The sequence below is a fragment of the Chiroxiphia lanceolata genome, chromosome 6 (genome assembly GCF_009829145.1).
Source record: "Chiroxiphia lanceolata isolate bChiLan1 chromosome 6, bChiLan1.pri, whole genome shotgun sequence".
Lineage (NCBI taxonomy): Eukaryota > Metazoa > Chordata > Aves > Passeriformes > Pipridae > Chiroxiphia > Chiroxiphia lanceolata.
In genome coordinates, this window is record NC_045642.1 from 28,418,382 (window position 1) to 28,440,974 (window position 22,593).

At 42.0% G+C, this 22,593-nt stretch overlaps 1 protein-coding gene across 1 annotated transcript in view; it reads left to right on the forward strand.

Moving 5' to 3' along the window:
- ZFYVE1 (zinc finger FYVE-type containing 1) overlaps positions 1-22,593 on the forward strand; it is a 28,789-nt gene extending 6,196 nt beyond the window's left edge. Inside the window, exons 4-13 of the mRNA XM_032689712.1 lie at positions 9,462-9,966; positions 13,001-13,215; positions 15,236-15,342; positions 16,312-16,420; positions 16,985-17,082; positions 17,197-17,314; positions 17,677-17,847; positions 18,632-18,812; positions 19,303-19,416; positions 20,475-22,593. Of these exons, the coding sequence (XP_032545603.1) occupies positions 9,462-9,966; positions 13,001-13,215; positions 15,236-15,342; positions 16,312-16,420; positions 16,985-17,082; positions 17,197-17,314; positions 17,677-17,847; positions 18,632-18,812; positions 19,303-19,416; positions 20,475-20,707 (1,851 nt within the window). The 3' untranslated portion in view covers positions 20,708-22,593. The remainder of the gene's footprint in view (positions 1-9,461; positions 9,967-13,000; positions 13,216-15,235; positions 15,343-16,311; positions 16,421-16,984; positions 17,083-17,196; positions 17,315-17,676; positions 17,848-18,631; positions 18,813-19,302; positions 19,417-20,474) is intronic.

Sequence of the window (22,593 nt, forward strand, 5' to 3'; positions counted from 1 at the left end):
TACACTTAACAGAAGTAGAGAAAGTCTTTCATCTACCCCGGAAGATAGGAGACTTGTGGTTATTGGTAATCTGCCTTAGAGTTTACAGATCTTTGACCAGAAACTAACTCTGTCACAAGAAATTACCTAATCTATGGGTTTCAACAAAAAATAAAAGGTACTGACTTTGTAGCCTGATCTGTTTTTGGGAGACTGTGTTTTTTGGTGGGGTTTTTTTTGTGCTTTGGGGTAGCACAGTCAGCTGTAAGTTTCTGGGAATTTTAGTCCATGTTCTATAAACTGAGGAGTCACAGCTAGTATATTTGCTATGGATATAAAGGAGGAGGAAAAAATGTTGAAGGATCTGAATTTTTTTAGGTCAGTGTGATCTGTTGTATCAGGATATGTAATTTCTGTCCCTTGATACTGTTGCTGTGCTATTGATGAGTTTTCTTCTTCTTTGTGCTTTAGAGAAATTTCTTTCCCTAAGTATTTTTGGGAGTTTACTGTCCTACGCTTTAGGAATTTTTCTCTTAATACTTTGTTATTTTTCGGTATTCTTCCCATCCCAGTCTGTTATCAGTTCACTTACATTAAAGTGCACTGTTTTCCTGTCCTTGGAATAAAGCAGTAGAAAAACTACTTAGCAGTTGCTGGTTAGGAGTATTCTTTCTTCCACTGGACATATACCAGTATTTTGAAGGGTATTTTTAGAAGACAGGAGAGGAGCCATTCTTTTAACAAATACACAGCTCCTTTAGCAGTCTCTGGCTGGCTCTTTGCTAATTTGAACATAGCCACATACAAATATTGCTATTCCCTGGAACCAGTCTTACACCTTCTTCATGATGCAGTACTCTTGGGCAGTAATTAAAGTGGAGTATTTTGCATGCTTCCTGTCTCTTTTGTCCATATGCTGACATAAGTGCAGGTGTGGAAGGCAAGGAGAGCATCTCACAGGTGAGAGAAGCTGGTAACAAGCTAGTCTGAAATTACGCAGTGTTTCATTCAAGAAGTTCCTGAACTTAGTTCATTTCCTGAACTAAATAGTATTGGTGGGGAAAATGGTGTGTTTTAGTGCTTCCTCCACTGTACCCCTCTTTGCACTTATCCAGTGAATCCTTCTGGGCTCCTGGGTGCTGCCAGAAGGAGGAGAATGTAGGTGCTTTGGGGTACATTCAAGAAAGAAGAGGGGAACTGTCAGTTTGCTGTTCTCCAGCCCTTCTGTCCCTTCTCTTCCACTTTCTCACTGCTGTAGGGGTCACTAGAAGTTGTTGCAGATGTTGTTGCAGTAGACTTTTGATTTTTTTACCTGGGTTGTTAATGCCTTGCTGTAGGATCACATAAAGGCAGAAGTTTGAGTCCTTTGGTCTACCTGTCAAAACAACCTGAAATTGGGAAAATAAGCAGAGTTCCTATTTTATAGGAAGAGTGGAACTGTAATATAAGTAAGTTTGTAAATGGCCCTCTTAACAAGGACAGTGGTATAAAGTAGTGTCCACACAGGTAATCTAGCTATTCTTAGTATTGAGGAAGACTAATAGTTATAGAATGAACTTGCTCACTGACTTCCTGTCTTCTGAACAAGTCTCTTCACTTGGATGTGGTCTGCTGCTACAGATATGACATTGGGGTGGCGATTGGTAGCTCTGTAGCCAAATTAACATCCATGGGGAACTTGAAAGGTACTTAGGATACAACATAACGATTTCTGCATCATTGTTTACTGTTCTCTTTAAGAGTTAGATGACACCGTTATGTTAGTGTTATTTTTGCAGCAGTTGCATTTACCTCAAAGACTATTGATTTTGAGTTCTTGCAAAAGTAGTTTTTCAGCAAGCAGTTTAGTGGGATCTCTAGTCTTATTTCTGCTTTCAGCAGTATCATATATCTCAGCAATCATCTACAAGGGTAACTTATTTGGTAATAGCAATATTTCAGCCAGTATTGCCTCTCGGATTAGGAAGGAGTCCAATGAAATTGGGTTACCTCCCATCCCCTAAAGTTTTTTTCCACCACTGTCTTAAAACTTTTGAAATAGGATCTTTCTCTTTGGGTAGAGTTGTTAAGCAGGATTTAACTCTTCTCTCCTTGCCTCTGAAAGAGTCCTGTAATAGATAGACATGGGCTTCAGACATGGGCATCCTCCATCCTTCATTGCAGGCACCTGTAGGTCCTGTTGAGACTCATGCTGTTAAGCTCTGTACAAACCCATGAAAATACTGAACCTGAATTCCTTTGCCAGAGCTGTGGGAAGGAACAGGATAAAGAGATGAAAAAGACATTTTGTTCAAGGACAGTATTGTCACGGGTATGTACACAGGCTAATAACAAATCTCAACCCAGTGAAGGCAAATAAGAAGGAAAAAAATTTCAGGTTGGGAAACACTCATAATACAAATGCTTTCCTTTGCTTGAGCCAGACCTATACCCAGCATGGGAAAAAGATCAAACCCAGCTGGAACTGTGGTGTTGTAATCTAACCTTAGGTCCTTGTGGTGTGTCTGTCCTCTCCTCTGTTTTGCCCTCCGTGCATCTGGCATCAGGTCCCTCAGTTTGGGCTTGAGAATCTGTAGGACTCCAGTCCTGAAAATGCTGATGTGTCTGCTGTCAGCTTGTCTGAAGTTTAGGAGATTACTGAGGGCAATAATGATTGATATATTTAAGTGTTTGCCAGATTAATGATTAATAACTTACTCCTGAATACCAGAATGTAACTACTGGTATGGCATACACAGTTTTATAAACTAACCTGGTGACACAGCCCTTCTGGGAAAGTTTACCAAGCTACTGTGAAACATTTACATAGTAACAAGTAACTCTTTGACCCATAGAATTAATGAAGTTTAGTTTCTGAGAGGTCTGCCTCCCATTATCCAATGCTTATCCACATTTTCTGTCTTTTGGGTAAGAAGCAGTATGTGTGCTATCATTTACCACCCAGCATGCTTACTAGCTAGCAACCAGGGGTATGACTGGTTAGCTTACTGTTGTATTTGGAGGCTGCGTGGGGTGGACGTGAAACATGCTGTTTCCTCAGGAACGTTATTAGTCTTTCTTTTCTGCTTTGCTGTTTATATTCATCAAACTTCTAAGAAATTTAGAGGCACCTATTTATGTATCAAATATGTCTATGTAATTCCATTACGGAATTTTTTTTGGGAAGTCATCCATAACAAAAGGTATAGGAAGCAACCTAAGGTAGAAAACTATAGCTGCTTGGACTTAAAATTCAGCCTTGATTCTTCTTCAGCACTTGCTTATGATCAAAATCTTCAAAGTTGAGAGGGAGTAATGCCCTCCTCAGGTCCCTTTCAACCGGAATAACTCTATGATCTTATAGGAAACAGGATTTGAATTACTATAGTTTAGAGCCTGTCTCAGAACTCTATTGGTGTAACGGGTTTCATAGCAGAGTTTCTCTTCCTGGCAGGGAGCTACCCAATTCTTTTTCTCACTTGATAACAAGAAACACTTGGGAATATCAACAAAAATTTCTCCTGGGGCAAAAGCAGGGAGTTTCCAGTTCCTTTTTTAATAGCCTGTTGCACTTGAGTTGCTGGGGTAAGCCAGCTACGCTTGTTTGCATTCATGCACTGCCTTTTCAGGAGTGATTGTGAGGAGCCCTGCAGAGGTGTGAATTTTGGTGGCAGCACCGTATTATGGTGGAGCTTATTCTTCTCAGGTTAGTCTTACAGGCTGTAGTTAAAGGAATAAATATGTTTTATAGGTTTCTCTCGTTTTCAGTGTACACTGAAATTCTGACTTAATGGCCTAAGAGTGGGACCTGGGGCTTTAGGTATGCACCCATAAGACTGTTGTGTGAATCTAACTCTGGATAAAGCTCAGTTTTTTAAAGTTAAAACACAGATTTAGAAGCAGTGTATTAAAGAAGTGGTCTGTGCTGAGCTGTGCAGATCTGACAGATCTATTCTGTTTCCAGGTTTTATGATTGATATAATACTCTGTCCTTAAGATTAGTTACCTAATATTGTCTCAGTTTTGTGTTTTAGAAGTTCAGGGCTGCTTAAAAGGTTGCAGATTTTATTTTAGCTTGTTTTGCTGTTTCTCCCTTTGATTTCAGGTGTTAGTTTGAATTCTTGTAAGCATTATCTTTTTAAAGCATTTTCTGAACTGTGAGCAGAATTACTTATATTGCCAGTGTTAAGTAATCCTTTAGGGGAAATAGTATTTATTTTCTTCCACTTGATTGTTTTGACTGTTTCTTCCACTTGATTGTTTTGACTGCTTGTACTTAAAGACTAATTTGTTTCAGATGTTTGCAATTTTATGCTGGTATACATTTGGATGTGCTGTTACAAATCTTGTAGCTTATATTTCCATTCACTGAAAACAGTGTTAAATTTATATCCTCTTTATTGATGTCATGGTTGTGTATCAGAAGATATTGTCAGTGCTGGTTGTATAAGTTTAGAATCATTTAGGTTGGAAAAGAACTTCGACATCATTGAATCCAACCATTTACTCAGCACTGCCAAGTCCACCACTAAACCGTGTCCCTAAGCACCATGTCTACACACCTTGTAAGTACCTCCAGGGATGGTGACTCTGCCACTTCCCTGAGCTGCCTGTTCCCATATCTGATAACCCTTGATTCAGAAATTTGTTTATATGATGATATCTTTCTTGATTGCAGAAAGTGTATGTTAGTTATTAAAAATACTTTGTTAAAATGAGGTCAGGCAAAGAGTAAGTTTTCAAAACACAACAACAAAAGTACCAATGTGAGTCAAAATGACAGTGTAAGACTAGCAAATGAAGGCACTCTGATGAATACTATGCCAAGCATTCTTGATTTTTGTTTTGAGCTATTGTGTGTCGTGATACAACTCTGGCTTTGTGCACTACTTCCATGAATATTAGCAAGCCCTAAAGGGTTCATAAAGAGTTTTAAGAGGAGAAAACTGTGGTAAAAATGTCTGATGCTCTTAATGTGTTTGTTTTGCCTAGAGGCAGATTTAAAGTTGCGCAAGTACAAGTCATTGGAAACTGTTCTATTTTTTAGATTTTCTTTTCTTAAGCTTTTTAACACTTTATTGTTTTAATAACATTGTTACTAAGAAACTCATAGGCAGGAATGTCATTTTAGCAATTCTTGTTTCTTAACAAGAACTCTCTTGTTTAGCAGTTCTTTTTTCATTTTAGCAATTCTGTTTCTAAATGGTTCTACTTTTAATTAGGGCTCAGATCTAGGAAACTTGTTATGTTAGGTATAATAGATTTCCAAATACGGGTGTTTAAAGAAGCTTCAGTCCTAAATGTACTCCACAGCCACATGGTATGAGTTTTTGTTCCCTCCTTATGGAAGACTTTAGCTATCAAGTTCTGGTTTTTTCTTGTTGAAGACCTTCACCTTCAATTCAGCTGAGCTTGGGCAAAGAGACTGCATAGGGAGCTGGATGGCAGTTGCTAAAAGCAATGTAGTTAAAACTATAAAAGAAAGCTAACCAGGATTCTACCATATGATAGAGTAAAAACTGTTCTTTTTAGAAGAGAGTCTTCTAAGAGCTGTAACAAAAGTGTAAATGAGTGTCTGATACTAGAAATGGCAAAATAGGAAGGGGCTGAAGAGATATGACTCTTGTCTTAGGTCAGACATATAGTTTTCATTTTTAATTTACATTGTTGAGCAATTTAAGGAAGGCTTCATATTTACCCTCTGCTGTTAACATCAGAGATTTGGAGCTCTTGGGCAGTGTGGGAGTGGACACAGTTATGGAAACATGATTCCTTTGCATATGCAGCAGAAGGTGGTACCATACAAATTTCTTTAGAGATGAGAAGCAAAATGGAGAAGTGGGACTTGATAGACCTAGTAGGGATTAGTACACATCCACTCTGACTTTAAATGTCTTAAAGAAACTTGCTCAAGGGAAGTAAATTTGACTACTGGTATGGGGATTGTTGTGGATGTTTTTTTGAGAGCATCATCCCTGTGCTCAGCCTTGGTTAAAGTCAACTAGTGCACAAGAGCGGGGAGCACCCAATGTCATACAAGCATATGCAACTTTAAAGGGAAGGTGTTTTTTTGGTTGTATTAGTTTGGTTTTTGGTTTTGTTTCTTCTCTCCCAACATGGAATTTATTGTAAGGATGTTGCAGTATCCAAAACTATGACTAGGTTCTAAAAGGGGTTAGATCACCTCCTAGAGGATAGGTCTGTTGGTTCTCTACCAAACATGAGCGTCTGGATGCAACTGCTGCTCAGGAAGTCCTTTGTTATATGACTTCTGAGAATTGATAAAGCATGCTAGGAAACATTTACTTGTTTCGTGTCTAAGTTCTTTCTCGGTCATTACCAAGATCTGTAAGACACAGCATTGGACTAGCTAGACTTTGGTGTATTCTTGTGCCCCTGGGTAATTTGCTTGTCTGAATCACTCCTGGGTTCTGTCTTGAAAGGAGGCCTGAAAGAGCCTAGAACCTTGGAAGGGGGTAACAGCTCAGTACTTTGGATGTGTGATTTGATATTTAGCATAACTTTTTCTGCTGGAGTAATCTGAATTATTGATCTGGAACCAACTTTTCTTCTGTCTGGCTCAGCAATCTACCTCTTCTTTCCCACAATATGTTGCCTTGGCATCAGCAGTTTTTAAGGTAGATTGAATGCAAAAGAAAGCTGTTGGTGTGGACATTTGCATTAGCTCAGCTTAGGACGATTTCCACATGAGTTGACTCCTGCCTCTTATTGGTGGGAATGCATCACAGAGCTACCCTTATCCCTGTGGTCCCTACTGTCATTTGTGTCTTCTGACATTACTGACTCAGCCCCTTCCACAAACTCTCCCAAACTGCTACCAGAATAATAACCAGTGCTGCCTGAAAGACTTTAGTCATTAGTTGTCCTGCCAATACTTAAGCAGCTGTTTGAAAACTATTTCCTTGTGCTGTCCAGGGAGTGCCTAGCCACTGACTCTGGCAGAAAGGATCTGCCGCCAGTATGGTTAGAAGTTTGGGAGGTGGGAGTTAAAAACAAAACCCTTTGAAGAAGACAGTATCATGTCCTTTTTGCTTATGCACATGTAACATATTGTCAAACCTGTAAATGTCTTTAGGACTTATCTCATGAACCAAGAGCTTCCTTTCAACCACAGAGACATCTCCAGAGACACTAAGAGAAATTGCATCTAAACTACCTTCCTGATGATAATAATATAATAATAACAGCTACCAAAAAAGCAGACCCTTTCTTTGGTTCACCTGTAACTTGAGTGTATCTTCATGTTCTCCCACAGACACCAGGAAATATTCTGTTGAGAGCATTTTGATTTCTCTGTTTCCTGTTTTCTTCTACTCTATGAGGCTGCCTTGAATGATTTGAGTCCATGAGAAGCTACTGCAGTCCCCCAGCCCACAGTTTTATTTTGTGAATGCTGTTCCCAGCCACAATCTGGCACACTGATTACTTTTTATGTTTTTGGTACACTGGCTGGCTTTTATTTTCCTTCAAAGTCTAGCTGCTGCTGATAGATTTGACCAAAGCAAATAGGGCTGGGTAGGCTTTACACTAATTTACTGATCTAAGAATGAACTTGTTCAAAGAAAACATTTATTACCTCATGGGCTCTCTGGATCACGGATCGTGAGACCTTCCAAGTGTCCTTTCAGAAGGGAAATAGCTAGGAGCTTCAGAACTTGAGAGGTAGGCAAGACCGGATAGAAGCCCTGATTGTTTCAGTTGATGGGGATTCCTTGAGGAGGGAATTGGAGTGGAGAAAGTGAATTCAATCCTTCACAAAGAGTGCTTCTGTCATATTCTTCCATGTCACATAATACATGGATAAAACTTGTTGGAAGAAGAAAAAGCAAGGACTGGTGTACTAGTTTAAAGGTAAACCAGCAGGAGAAATGAACCGAACTCAAAAGAGACCACAAGTCAGAGTTACAATTTAATAAAAAATAATACAATAATACAATTGTATGGACAAGCAATTGGTTTTAACCCACAAAACCCAGATGTATAACCCAGCACCCTGGGGCACGAACAGAGTGGTGTTCGTTTGCCCCTGTGCTGAGCCCCACGTGGTCCCTGAGTCCAGAGTAAAAGGAGGGGGGAAAACCTGTTGGTGAGAGTGCTGGTCACAGTCTAGTCGAGGGTGGTGATTGCAGTCCGATTGAGGTTCCGATGGATCCTCTGGATCAGATGAGTGGTACCAAAGTCCCAAGACCCCAGGATTATGTACACTAAGGTTCGAGTGGGAATGCCTAGTACCTCCCCCAGGGCCGGGAGTTCCACAATGGGTGGTTGTGAGTTGTGAGATATTTTTTGAATCCTTGGTGGCCAGTTAGCAGACATGACCCCTCCGGCTGGGTGTGGAAGTGCTAATGACTCCCTGGAGGGGAGTTAACATCACCCCTAACTATAGCCTGAGGGGGTCAGGTGTGCTTTGGGCAGCTGCTGCAAACAATCTATTGTTAACAGTTCCTGGGAAATGACATAGGGGGTATAGAATACACAGTTTGAGTTACACCTACACAGTGATGAACTGCTCCTGGCTGCTCTAACTGGGACAAATAAACAGCTGTAGCCAGAAGCATAAAACCTGTGAAAGCCAAGGCCATGTTCTGCAACAAAATCAAACTCTTGTGCAGAGCCCTAACCCCATTTCATTACTAGCTTGTCTGTGTCTGTTGCTCTAGTATCTGAAAAATGCCCTGTTCTTTAATCTAGGTAGCATGATACTTGTCACTTAATCTATGCAAAGCCAAAGAGAAGTTAACTGCTGAAGGCTGTCTACTCCCTTTTGGTTTTGTATCTGAATGTTCTTTTGGTTTTTTTTTTTAATGGAAGTACAATACAGTAAATTATGAAATGGATCGTTGAGTTAGCTGTGGCACCTCTGTGAGAGCCAGTTTGACCTGCTTTGAGCACCTGACTCCACTGCACAACTTTGCTTCTTCTGTGCTCCTCTTCTGCCTCTCCAGCTGAAGGATTGATCAGCTGGAGAGCAATGGGAGCAGGACAGGCTGCAGCACAGATGCATGGCAGAGATTTTTCTCCCTAAACAGGTGCTCAGCCTCAGTGTATGAGGCAAGTTAAAGTGACAAAAGCACTCTCCTGAATTTGGATGCTTGCCAGGAGACCAGTGCTACTATGGAAGTCTGCCATGCTCCAAGTAGCTGTTCTGTCAGACTTGGAAGAGAGTTGTGCTCCCTTCTCTGAAAGGACTGCCTCAAGGAATGGGGTGAAGTACAACAGGTTTGACCAGACGTAATCACAGTGAGGCATCACTTCTAAAACAGCTACATGATGGAACAGTAAATCACATTGATGTGTATGTTTTACAAAACTGCATTCTAATATTTTGCTTTGTACTTCTTGGTGCTTCAGCAACTTATGATGAAATCTGAAGAGGAGATAATTGGTCTTTTTAAACTTGTGAATCCTGAAACCAGCTGTGTTTTCAGTGTTGTCTACTCCAGTTGCATAGTTATAATATTTTTCTCTTTTTGTTTTGGAAGGTAAGGAATGAAGAAGACTTTATTAAGAAACTGGACTGCAGTCCTGACCAGCATCTAAAGGTGGTGTCCATCTTTGGGAACACAGGGGATGGCAAGTCTCACACCCTTAACCACACTTTCTTCTATGGCCGGGAAGTCTTCAAGACGTCTCCAGCCCAAGAGTCTTGCACAGTTGGTGTCTGGGCAGCCTATGACCCTGTCCGCAAGGTGGTGGTAATTGATACAGAGGGCCTCCTGGGGGCCACTGTGAACCTGAGCCAGAGAACACGGCTGCTGCTGAAGGTCCTGGCCATCTCTGACCTTGTCATCTATCGTACTCGTGCTGACAGGCTCCACAATGATCTCTTCAAATTCCTTGGTGATGCCTCGGAGGCTTATTTAAAACATTTCACTAAGGAGCTAAAAGCTACCACAGCCCGTTGTGGCCTAGATGTTCCTCTCTCAACTTTGGGTCCAGGTGTCATCATCTTTCACGAGACTGTGTACACCAAACTACTGGGCTCTGGTGAGTAGGCAGTAAGAAACTGAATTACAATGTGCTAAACACTGTCTAGAAATTATCAGGTTGCATTGAATATTCAGCATTCTTTACTGCCATATAAAAATATGATTCGCGTTTTGCTATCACTTGTTTAAGTCTGGGAACCAGGCTGTGGAACTAGCAGAGCATTCCCTGTTGGTGATCTGGCTATTCCAGATCAGCTAGAATAATCCTCTTAGCCAGCTGTACATCAGCACTGACTAGTCATGAGTTCTGCCAGCCACAGGAGGGGACATCATACAAAATCATGAATATGGGTGATATAGCAGAAGAAGGCAAAAAGTGATGTGGTTGGTTGACCCTGGGTGGATACCGGGCACCCACCAAAGCTGCTCTATCACTCTCCTCCACAACTGGACAGGGGAGAGAATATAATGTAAGGTTCGTGAGTTGAGATAAGGACAGGGAGAGATCACTCACCAAATACTATCACGGGCAAAACAGACTCAGCTTGCAGATATTAATTGCGTTTATTACCGATAAAATTAGAACAGGATTATGAGAAATAAAATAAATCTTGAAAACACCTTCTCCCCACCCCTCTCTCCTTCCCAAGTTCCACCTTCTCCCTCTCCCCGCCCCCTGTGGCACAAGGAGATGGGGAATGGGGGTTACAGTCAGTCCATCCCAGGTTGTTCCCACTGCTGCTCAGGGAGAAGAGTCCTTCCCTTGCTCCAGCGTAGGACTGTCCCTCCCACAGGAGATAGTCCTTCATGAACTTCTCCAACATGAGTCCATCCCATGGGCAACAGTACTCCATGAACTGCTCCAGGGTGGGTCACTCTTCCAGGGAGTGCAGTTCTTCAGGCATAGGCTGCTCCAGTATGGGTTCCCCACAGGGTTGTAAGTCCTACCAGGAAAACCTGCTGCAGCGTGGACTCTTCTGTCCATGGGTCAGCAGGTCCTTGCCAGGACCCTGCTCTAGCATGGGTTTCCCACAGGTTCACAGCCTCCTTTGGGCATCCACCTGCTCCAGCGTGGGTCTCCTCCACAGGCTGCAGGTGGATCTCTGCATCCCTGTGATCCCCCATGGGCTGCAGGGGCACAGCTGCTTCACCATGGGCTGCACCACGGGCTGCAGGGGAACCTCAGCGCTGGTGCCTGGAGCACCTCCTGCCCCTCCTTCTCCACTGACCTTGGTGTCTGCAGAGTTGTTCACATGTTCTCACTCTACACTTCTCTGGCTGCAATTACATCTGCACAATTACTTTTTTCCTTCTTAAATATGTTATCACAGAGGTGTTAATATCGTCCCTAATTAGTCTGGCCTTAGACAGCAGCAGGTCCGTCCTGGAGTTGCCTGACATTGGCTCTGCCAGACATGGGGCAGCAATTTCTCACAGAAACCACCCCATTAGCCCCCCTGCTACCAAAAGCTGGCCACACAAACCCAGCACAACTGAGATACCCTGGGATTTTGGCAAGGATATGTATTACTCTGTTGCAAATAAAACAAGGGTAAAATTCTGTGTAGAAACTAGGAGGAGCAAGAATAATGACTTCGATGAATGTCACTCTACTTTTTTTAATTCTGTGGACCAACATCATTCTGAGGCTGACGTGAGGTCGGGACTGAGTTTGTGGTGGCACAGAGCTGATGATTTGACACCACTTCTCTCTGTGCAGGTATCTGATATGGCCAAAGGAGCAGACCTGGCACACTACTATTCCCACCAATTTCAGTGTTCTTCACCAGTACTTTTAACTTGGCTCATGTAACATTTGACTATTTGTATTTAAATTCTGTATTTTATTTGTATGTCTGAATGAAATGCACTGTCCTGTGGAAGTCATGGCGTGTTTTGGTTTTGACTATACAGGGATCTAAATTTCTTCTCTTTTTTTGCATGTTTCAAAAGTTATGATGAAACCTCTCTTAATTTGGTCCATTTCTGGTGTTCTGATAAACAAGATCCATGATGAATTGGCCTGCAACAGCTGAGGCTCAGTCCTGCTGTCTGTGAACATATAGGAGACTTCTGTTGTGTAATACCACAGCAGTCCTGGCTGACCCACATTCTCATTTGGGCTTTTCTAACCAGTGAGGTCTTGAGCTAGCAGAAGAACTTGACATTCTTTCTGGTTATTATTAGAGTAACCTCTTAATAACTTTTAACTTACTTACAAGGCAGTTCCTTTTCTTACATACCAGTTTGCTGATTAGCAGTTCAGAGTTTCATATAGTTGTTGACATTTACTGTTTCAGCAGGTCAGCCTTTAGTGAGGACACTTTGCAGCTGTATGCAAAGTCAGGGTAGTAAAAAAATTATATTTTTATGATCACTGCTGGTCACAGTAGGAATAGGAAAGAAACCACTTAGTATGTGGATATGCAGAAAGCTGTAACCATCTGTCTCAATGGATAAGTGAGATAAGTGTGTTTAGGGCAGGGAAGTGTGTTTAGTTTTAGGGCAGGGAAGAAAGGGCCTGCCTTATTCTGAAATGTAGAGCAGGTACTTGGAAGCAGGCAGAAGAATGCAGTTGGCTCTATGGAGTCTGACCTGATGTGACCAGATCTGAAGTACTTTTCCATGTACAAATGGTTGATAAAGGCTTGGTCTTCCTTGCTACAGTACTGGCATGGAGAACAAGCAATCCATGTAAGGTTCATGTCCTCCACTTATCAGGTGCTAGTACTAGCTATACCAAATTATGATCTGGTGAGAAGAACTAATAAGTGTGCTGACATGGTGTTGCCTTGTATTATGTCCTAAATTGCTCCTTAATCTGGATATCTGTTTGGAAACTTAGATGTCTCCGATTTTACCTGAGGAACTTGGTCTTAGAATCTAAAGCTCTATGTCACAAAGCAGAGGCTGCTTTTGGAAACAGTTTGTTTCTTTTCTTTATTTTAAAATACGATAATAACTGCATTCCAGATGTATTAGAAGATTCAATTAAGGAAACTAGAACTATGTTCATATGAAAGCACTATGCCATTTAAATATTATTTTGAACAGTCAGTTGTTTATGTACTTGCTGATACTCTTATGTATAGATCATCCTTCTGAGGTTCCTGAGAAGCTCATTCAGGATCGGTTTCGGAAGCTAAGCTGTTTTCCTGAGGCTTTCAGCTCAATTCACTACAAGGGAACAAGGACATACAATCCTCCAACAGATTTCTCTGGGCTTAGGCGAGCTGTGGAGCAGCAGCTGGAGAACAATACTACTCGGTCACCTAGGCAGCCTGGGGTTATCTACAAAGCACTAAAAGTAAGTGGAGAAGAGTTTGTCACAGTCTTTGTTTGTATCACTGTTGCTAGTAACTCAGTTGCAGCTCATAAAGGTAGAGCACATGAACCACTGATGCAGATAGCAGGTGTCTGGATAAAGCAAGTCTTCCATGAAGATGATAATTTTGTGTAACAGCCAGGGAGGCTGGGTAGTTTTTGTTCTTTTTACTTAAAAACTAACAAGCACCTTAGTAAAGACCATGAAAGGTCAAGAAAAGTTGTAGAGCAAAACTAAGCAAAATCGAAAAACTGAGCTGGGAAGAAAAACGTAACTGGGGCTGTGAGTAACAAGCACTTAGTGATTTACAAAGAGAAGGCTCAGAAGGAGTGGTTTTTTATGAAATTCCTAAAGATGGCCTCAGCACAAGAGGAGAAAATGCAAGATATTTGGAGGGAGTTAATAGCTGGCAAAACCTAGCACTGAATTTAGCGTAACCCAAGGCCTAGGAGATGTGCTGGTAGCTAGGGAACAGGATGGGATAAAGCCAAATGATGTATTACTTCAGAGTGAGTGATCTTCTTAGACAGTTCACTTTGCTAGGGTGTCAAAGGGATTTTGGGGTCTTCAAATTTGCAAATTTGCAGTCTTTCTACAAGTTTCCACTACCACTACCTGATTAACATCGTATTTTCTTTGGCCTGAAGAGCACAGCTGTCATCAGGGAGAGGCAGGCAGAGCTGGGGCATATCTGCAGAAGGTAGTGCTAGCAGTCTTTTCTGATGTTAGTCACAGCTGTTGGAACAGATAATTCTGTCTGCTCTGTATTTGTGGTAGCTGAAGCACTGGAAGTATCAGGGTGGCATGTATGCATTAGGGAGCAGAGAGGCAGCCAGGGGAAAACAGCTAGAGTGGTTAATTTCAGTTTAAATTCTAGGACTTTATTGCAATAGTGAAGTAACCTGGTTTCAGATATAGATGCTAATATACTTAAATTCATGTCCAGTAGAGTGTTTACTGTGTTCAGATCACTACTGACAAATTAACTTTTTTTGCTTCACTTATTGAGGACATAAGGCTTCCTAGAGATCTATGTCCACTTTCCCTAATTTTTGAATTTATTGTCCAGTATCAGTCAAGCTTGAAAGAGAATGTAAAGCCAATTTTCTTGAAATTATGTGAAATCAAATGTCTACATAGAGGTCTTATCTGAGGGAAGTTATGATGAGAGAGATACACACATGTCTGGTGCAGCCAACCCTTTTTAGGACAGCAGAGATGCACCCACTCCACCCACCCCCAACCCTGTGAGAGAGAGGAAGGGAAGAGAAAGGCAGACAGCCACTATATTAACCTCACCTGTAGGAAGAGTTTCAGTTAGACCTCATGCCTTCAGAGATCTGCATCAAGAAAAGCTTTACCATTTGCTTTGTTCCAGTGCTTGCTTTTTTTTTTTTTCCTGATCATAACACCCCAAAGAACTGGAAAAGGTAATTATGCCAATGCTAAGGACTGATTTAATCTGAGAATAGATGTTTCCAGGAAAGGGTACAAATCCCTTTGTCTCAGTTTTGCAGTTTCACCAGAGAAGAGCAGTTGTTGAGGGGGCAGAGGAAAGCTCAGGGCAGCACTTTCTGAGCTGAGAGGCAAAGAATGTGTCCTCATGTACTGTGAGAAATGATCCTCTGAGTTTCCTTTGTGAGGTTTCCAGAATGCAAAGCCTTTTTAGCAAGAGCCCTACTATTTTGGGCACGGATTGTATGCACAGAGGTGGATGCAATCTTCGTTCACCCCTTTCTGCTACAAAATTCAAAGCAGGGAGAGGAGGAGAGGAGTATCTTACAAGTAATCAGGTCACTTTCCAGCAAGTGCAAGACTGTCTTCTTTGTTGGTTTTCAATCCTTGTCTTGGTTTCCAGGTTAGTAAGACATTATTTGTTAGCTGTGTACTCTCTTTGCCTCTCCCTCCAGTAGAGGAATCCTTGCTTTTGCTTGCAAAAACTTGCATAAAATGTCTTCATTTCTCTCCATCCCTTGCCAGTTCATTCTTTTCTGTTTGACAGGCTCTAAGTGACCGGTTCAGTGGGGAGATCCCTGATGACCAGATGGCTCACAGCTCTTTCTTTCCAGATGAATATTTCACATGCTCCTCTGTGTGCCTCAGCTGTGGGTAAGTGGATGAGAAATGCTTCTCCATCCTTCTAGAGGATAGTGCTGCTCTGGTCTGCAGCCACAGAACATAAAGTTTCTGTGACATCTTGACAGCTGACATCACCTATCATCAGCTGGTATTTCCAGGCAGAATTATCTTGAAATTCAACTCCTATGTAAATTGGATGACTGTTATTGCTGCATCCCAGCTGGATGCATGGGTTTTGCCTACTCTATTTTTGTGCATGGCTACAAACCTGTGCTGCCCATATCTTTTCCCAAATGCAAGCGGGGCAGGAAGAAAGGAGTGCCTAAATAAATCCCTTGAAATTTCCTGTGTTTTTTTCCTGGCATTTTTGTTACCTAAATTATGTAAACAGTCCTAAAGCATACATCGTGGTTGGCCACTGTGTTCAGTGACCACGTCTAAGTGGAGCTCCAGATTTGACTAGACCTTGGCTTGTAGCTCTCTGGGAAGAGCCCCAAGATTGAACCTGGAAGGGCAGTAGATGGCAGTCAGTGGTCTGAGTCTTTGAGGTGTATAGCAGCATGATGTTATGGCTGGTTATGCTTCTGGAAGCATTTCCTCTCAAATGTGATATAGTGCTATGTTTCTGCTCTCTTATGTTCATTAGAGAATTTCCAGCAATTCCTTGCAAAGGCTACACTGTTAAGTCCGTTGTGGTCAATTTCCAGACTTGTTTAGTCCTTCCCAAAATACTCTCTGAAATTTAAATTTGCTACAGTGATCATTTTCTGGAGTGAACTGTTGTGTAGTGCTGCTTTGTATGTGAAACAGTTGCTACACCTCGTTCTGAAAAGCCAGCCTTTCAATGATAAATGTTGTCATTGCTGTATGTAGAGTTGTGGAAATGGTTTGAGGGTACAGCATCTGTATAAATGCAAGAATAGTAATAGAAATGAAATCTTGGTGACATCTGTCCTGTATCTAACAGTGACAACTCAGGGTTTGCTTTTGCATACTCAGGTGTGGCTGTAAGAGGAGCATGAACCATGCAAAGGAAGGAGTCCCTCATGAATCCAAAAGTCGATGCAGATATTCTCACCAGTATGATAACAGAGTCTACACTTGCAAGGTGAGCAGTGATACAAGGATAAGATCTGAAGAGTGAGAAAGGAAAGCATGACCCAGTATATGAGGAATATCATAGGCATGTACCTGTTTTGTTCCATTTTTTTTCAAAATGTCAGAGGTGCTCATGGCCTTGACAAGAAAAATTGATCCTCGTTCAACTTGTATGTTTGCTGGGATAATTAACACTTGTGTGTGCTGTGTCTCATTTTTCTAGCTAAACCGTGAAGCCAGCTGCTCTTGGGTAATGATGACCTTCTACATATTTGATGTGGCTACTCTTCCTATTTCCTTATGCCCATTGCTTGGTATTAGCCAATTTTTCTGAAGGATATGTGCAGGAGACAGGGAAATTTTTGTCTACCATCATGGTCTTTATTGATATAGAAATATTTCCCTGATGTCATTATTAACAGTAATTTTGCTTTGTTATAAGTCAGTTCCGATGAGTGCTCCTTTGCTGTGGAGACCCCTGTATCTTAATTATATGCTTTAGGTGTCCAAACAGCTGCCAGATCCACATTTGGATTCTCAAGAATGCAGTTTTAGTTGAGCCTTTATTTTACAGGCCTGTTATGAACGAGGGATGGAGGTCAGTGTGGTGCCAAAAACCTCTGCTTCCACAGACTCTCCTTGGCTGGGCCTTGCCAAGTATGCCTGGTCAGGGTGAGTACTGCAGCTGAGATCTCTCTGCTCCCTGTTGCCTCTAAGCTACCTGGTGCACTGGACCTCCGGTGCTTTCAGGTTACCACTGAGGTAACCTGTCTTCCTCTTCTGCAGATATGTGATTGAGTGCCCCAACTGTGGGGTGGTGTACCGCAGCCGGCAGTACTGGTTTGGCAACCAAGATCCTGTGAACACTGTGGTGAGGACAGAAATTGAGCACGTCTGGCCAGGGGTAAGTCTGGTTGCTGGGTAGTCTTTGTGTATGTGGGCAGCCATGTTAATTTGGTTCTTCTGGATGTTGATTGAGAAAATGGATTAGCTTTAATTACAGCTGTTCCCTGTCTCTGCTCTTCAAAAGAACCTTTGCAAGGCCTCCAGTCATCTTTTGGCTATCTTGAAATGCCTAAGATGCCAGTGTATGAACACTTTGTGTTTATGGACCTACCCCCATGTTTCAAAGCATGACTGGTGAATTTTTTTCTTCTGATTGCCCCCCCAGTTTAAGAGGAGCAATGGGTTGCAGAGCCATCTGCATCTAAAAACCCCAAAAGATTTCCTTTCTTTATTCTCAAGTAAATATCCGTTTCTTTCCAGACTGATGGATTTCTGAAAGACAACAACAATGCAGCTCAGCGTTTGTTGGATGGCATGAATTTCATGGCTCAGTCAGTATCTGAACTTAGCCTGGGACCCACAAAAGCTGTGACCTCCTGGTTGACAGACCAGATTGCCCCAGCTTACTGGAGACCCAATTCTCAGATCCTGGTAAATAGCAGCTGCTATAGAGAAAGGCTTTGTATAACTAAAACCCCTTTTCCTTACCCTTCAAGTAATACAGGACTTTGCAGATTCCAAATGCTTCTTGTTTTACTGCAACAATCCCTTCTCCTACAATTCTGAGAAAACTGAAATGTCTTCTCCTCTTCCCATTCTTGACTTATCCAGAGAAAGTATGAACAGAGAGTTGGCCCAGCCCTGCTGGAGAGACTGTTTCTCCCTACTCTTTGTGAGCTCCTCTCCCAGCAATATCACAGAAACCTCTGGCTTGCATGAACTTTCTTTTCAAAGCAAAGAAACAACATATTAAATCTGACTATTGCAGTTGATAGTACTATTTTTGTGGGTGCAGATGTTAAACTCTGGTTTCATACCAGATGCAAAAAGCATCAAGCAGTTCAAATAGGAAAAGATTCCCTGTGTCTAGCAGGAAACAGACTCATCTTCACTCATCTTCAATGAAAACTGCCTTCTGAATTCTTACCCCCCACAAAAGTCAACCACCCACCATTCAGCCCTGCATCATGTGGCTGTGTTTATTTGTGATTGTGAATGAAGGGATCAAAGCAATATAATTTGCTTAAGCACTGTACACCTACCTGTCTGAATCACTTCCCCAGGGTAAAGTTGTGGGGCTGGTAGGACCCAAGTCTTGTGTGTAACTATATTTTTCACAATTTGTCTGAGACTTGGCATCCTGGGCTTCTGCTCTCTATTTTTGACTTAAGGAACATGAAACTAACAGTTTTCCTCTCTGTGTTGTTCCGATTAGAGTTGTAATAAGTGCAACACGCCTTTTAAAGATAACGACACTAAGCATCACTGCCGGGCCTGCGGAGAGGGCTTCTGTGATGGCTGTTCTTCCAAGACCCGTCCAGTGCCTGAGCGAGGCTGGGGACCAGCACCAGTGCGTGTGTGTGACAACTGCTATGAAAACAGGGGCATCCAGTTAGGTAATTTGGAGTGGATTGTGACAGAATTATCCCTGGGCAACAGCCTGAAGTCTTTGCCCCTGATTTCTGGATCACAGCCATTCCCACTGAGTGTAGACAGTGTTGTTCAAACTGGGCTTCCATACAGTTTTTGGTTGAGAAGCTCAAGAGCTCAATGCCTTTTGGAAGAAAGATGACCCTTTCAAAGAGCTACCGGGTATTTGACCCCCTGACAAAATTACTTTCTAATTGTATCTTTACTTTGTTTTTCCAGTAGCTGCTGATGATCTGGCACTAACATCAGAGCAGGGATGCTGCTGTTTCAGCAGACTAGTATTTTGTCCATTATTGCTAAAATGAAAACTCTGCAATCCAAGACTGGGGATGTGGGAGATAAAGGCTGAGGAGGGACTCCAACATGCCTTTTTGGGTTTGCTGCTGGTTTTTGTTAATGTAAGGCAGAAATTGTGGTGGTTGTAGGTGTTGAGCCCTTCACTCTTGTGTCATGCAGATGTGGCTGAACTGCCTTCAGATGAGGAAGGGGGGACACTTATTGCCAGGAAGGTGGGGGAAGCTGTGCAAAACACACTTGGAGCAGTGGTGACAGCCATGGACATTCCCTTAGGTGAGCTCTGTTCTGTTCTGATGGATTTTTTGCCTAAAGGTATTTTTATGCTCAAACTGATTAAACTTCAAGAGTTTGTGTGACAGACTGGCACCTCTGCTATGCTATCACTGTTGGTTGAGAGTTCTACAGCCCTCTCTGCCTCTTCTGCCTAATGTTTCCTCTTGGTTTTCAAAGCGTTTTTTCTGCAGTTCACACTTTCTCTTCTCCCTATTATGCAAATCTATGTGCACCAAGCTGTGAGTAATTCATGCTCCCCTGATGCATTCACTGCAGTGACCTGCCATTTGGAGATCCTAAAGACTGACCAATTAGGAAGCATTTGGTTTCCTTCCAGAGATGCTGAGTGCCTTTTAAGTGTGTTCAGATGCTGCTGGCACTTGGTACTTCTGTAGGGGAGGGCTGAGAATTTGAAGCTGTCCAGGTTGGTAATGATGGGGAAGTAATCAGTAATATGATCTTTAATGGTGAGCTTGTACAGTGAACGTTTGCTGTTCTTTCATGTGCTGGGTGGCAGTTAGGTATGTCAGCAAACATTTCGTATTTGAATCTTCTGTTGTTGGACCTGATTTCCTGCTCATTGTACAGATCATCATTCAACTGCTTTGCCTGCAGCATGTCCTGCTATCACTTTTGTGGGTGTTTCCTCTCAGAGTCCACGAAGGGCAGAATAAATCCCTTTCTCAGTTTAGACAGTACATGTGTTTCTGAATATTTGCCTTGGTAACTGTGGGGTTTTCTGGCCACACATGAAACTGAAGATACGGAAAAGCAAGTGTCTCAATCTCTGGAAGAGTCTGAGTAAGGGAAGATGCCACTATTTAAGGAGAAACAGTCTGCCCCTTTGAAGAGAGGTAGAATGTGAGAGAATGGCAGAATGCCTTAAATGGCTACCCATTGCATTAAAGTATTCTGTCAGTAGATCACCTCCGCTTAATGGCAGTAGTATGACTTGCAGTGTGTGTATACTTCCCCTGGAGTACATTCTTGATGTGCTTATGTTGACAGATTATTTTCTTGTCCCTCTTTCTCATCCCCCCACCTCACTTCCTCCTTAGGTCTGGTAAAAGATGCTGCCCGACCTGCATACTGGGTACCAGACCATGAAATCCTGCACTGCCACAATTGCCGGAAGGAATTCAGTATCAAACTCTCCAAACACCACTGTCGGGCCTGTGGCCAGGGATTCTGTGACGAATGCTCACACGACCGCAGAGCGGTTCCCTCTCGCGGATGGGATCACCCAGTCCGAGTTTGCTTTAACTGCAATAAAAAGCCTGGTGACCTTTAACCCCAGGCTCCTCTCCAGATCTTTGCAATTCCTTATGTTCTCAGGGTTACAAATGAAAATATCTGGTCTCCCTTTTACCTTTTAACCTGTTGCAGCCAGAGTGCATGTTTCCAGTTTCTGGCCTCCTCTCATGTTATATCCATCTTGAAACGCTGGGAATGAGCCTACGTTCAGCCTCTAGTTTTAATTTCAAATTAACTGGGAAAGGGACGGAGCTCCCTTGTAAATGAGCAAACCAAAATCCAGTGTATTTTATTTCAATTAAAAAAAAATATATATATATCAACTATGTATACTTCAGGATATTAAGAATACGGTTGGCTAATGAAGCTTCGAGTATTCCTAGTTCAAATGATGGATGGTGTTGTTCCTTACTATATTGGATCAGACTTATGGCCTTCTAATTCTTCTTTTGGAATGTCTTGCTGATCGTGATGTCCTGTGAGGAAGGTTTGGACTCTGCTGCCAGGAAATCTCCAATGTTGATGTATGAATTACACCTGGCAATTCAACTAGCCCTACATCTGGAGGTGCTGTCCTTCTGGCCATGCAAGATTAAACTCAGATTTATGAGCAAGTTTGTTTGAACTGTGGTATGAGCAATGGTCTTGCAGTGCAAGAGGTATCAAGTTGAAATAGACCTCTCAGTAGAGACCAGTAGAGCTCTGAAAGGTAAAGCAAATCATATGATACAAGGCAAAGCATTCTGATTTTGCCATTTCAACTTTAATACCAGATCAAAAAGTAGCAGGGTCTTGCTCTCCTTGACAGTATTTTCATGTACTCAGGTTTTCTTCAAGTTTCACTGTCAGATCATTGCAGTTAAAAGTTTTGTCCAGAGCAGAAGAGAACAAGTTTTGTAAGCAATTCTGAAATATGAAGTTTAAATTGTTTGAGTTGTGATGACTTTTCTTTTCCCCCACTTTTTAAGTGATCCTGTAGTCTCTCTGAAGCCTCTGTGTTCTCAAATGTGGTTGCATAGAAACTGCACAGATTTGACTCATCTTTCTTCTAATCGTATGAATTTACGAATCAACCTGGAAAATGGGAACCTTTCTTCTTTGCTCCTTGCAACTGGCACTCACTGGACTTCATCCTTTTATTAAAGGACTGCAATGAATTCACTGAGTTTATTATCAAAAGCACCACTTAATCTAACTTATACTGTCATGTACTGTGGATTTGTGGTTCCACTTATACAAAGTAAGAGACCATTGTGAACTAAACTGCCTAAAATGCTCCATTCTTGGCTTACATAGACATGAATTCTTTCACCATGGGAGTTGCCTCCTCTCGGAGTGGCTGGAGTTTAATGCAATGTCCTGGAACTGTGGTATTTTATCCCCAGCTTATCAAATGTGCTCTTCTGTAGATGAGTGCCCAACACCCTGTTTTAAGACTGTATTATTAAATTAACTGCTATAAAGGACTTTATCTTCTGAACAAGCGTACTGACTTTCCTTGTAACAAGTGGGTTCTCACTTTGTTTCTGAAAGAACATATTCACAAAGTGATTGCCCCTTTGCAACTACATCCAGCCTACACAAGGAAGTAGATTTAGAAGATGTTCCAGGACACCTTCGGTACTGGCCAGGTTTACTGGGGACTGTCTCATATTTCTGTAAGCAAAAGTCCGCCATAAACTGAGAGTTGTCCAAGTGAGGACACGAGTAGGTAGAAATCCTCTTTTAAAAGATATTCTGTACATCTAGCATAATTCTGTGCTTCAAAGTATTTTTTATTTTTTTAATGGGTGAGCAATGTGTTCTTGGTTTGTAGGCTGTGCCCTGTGTGCTGTTTATGCATGTAGCTTTACTACCATGTTAATGCACAAAGAGAAAGCAGCCATGACATTCCTTGTATAAAATCTTTGGCATCTGTTTCAA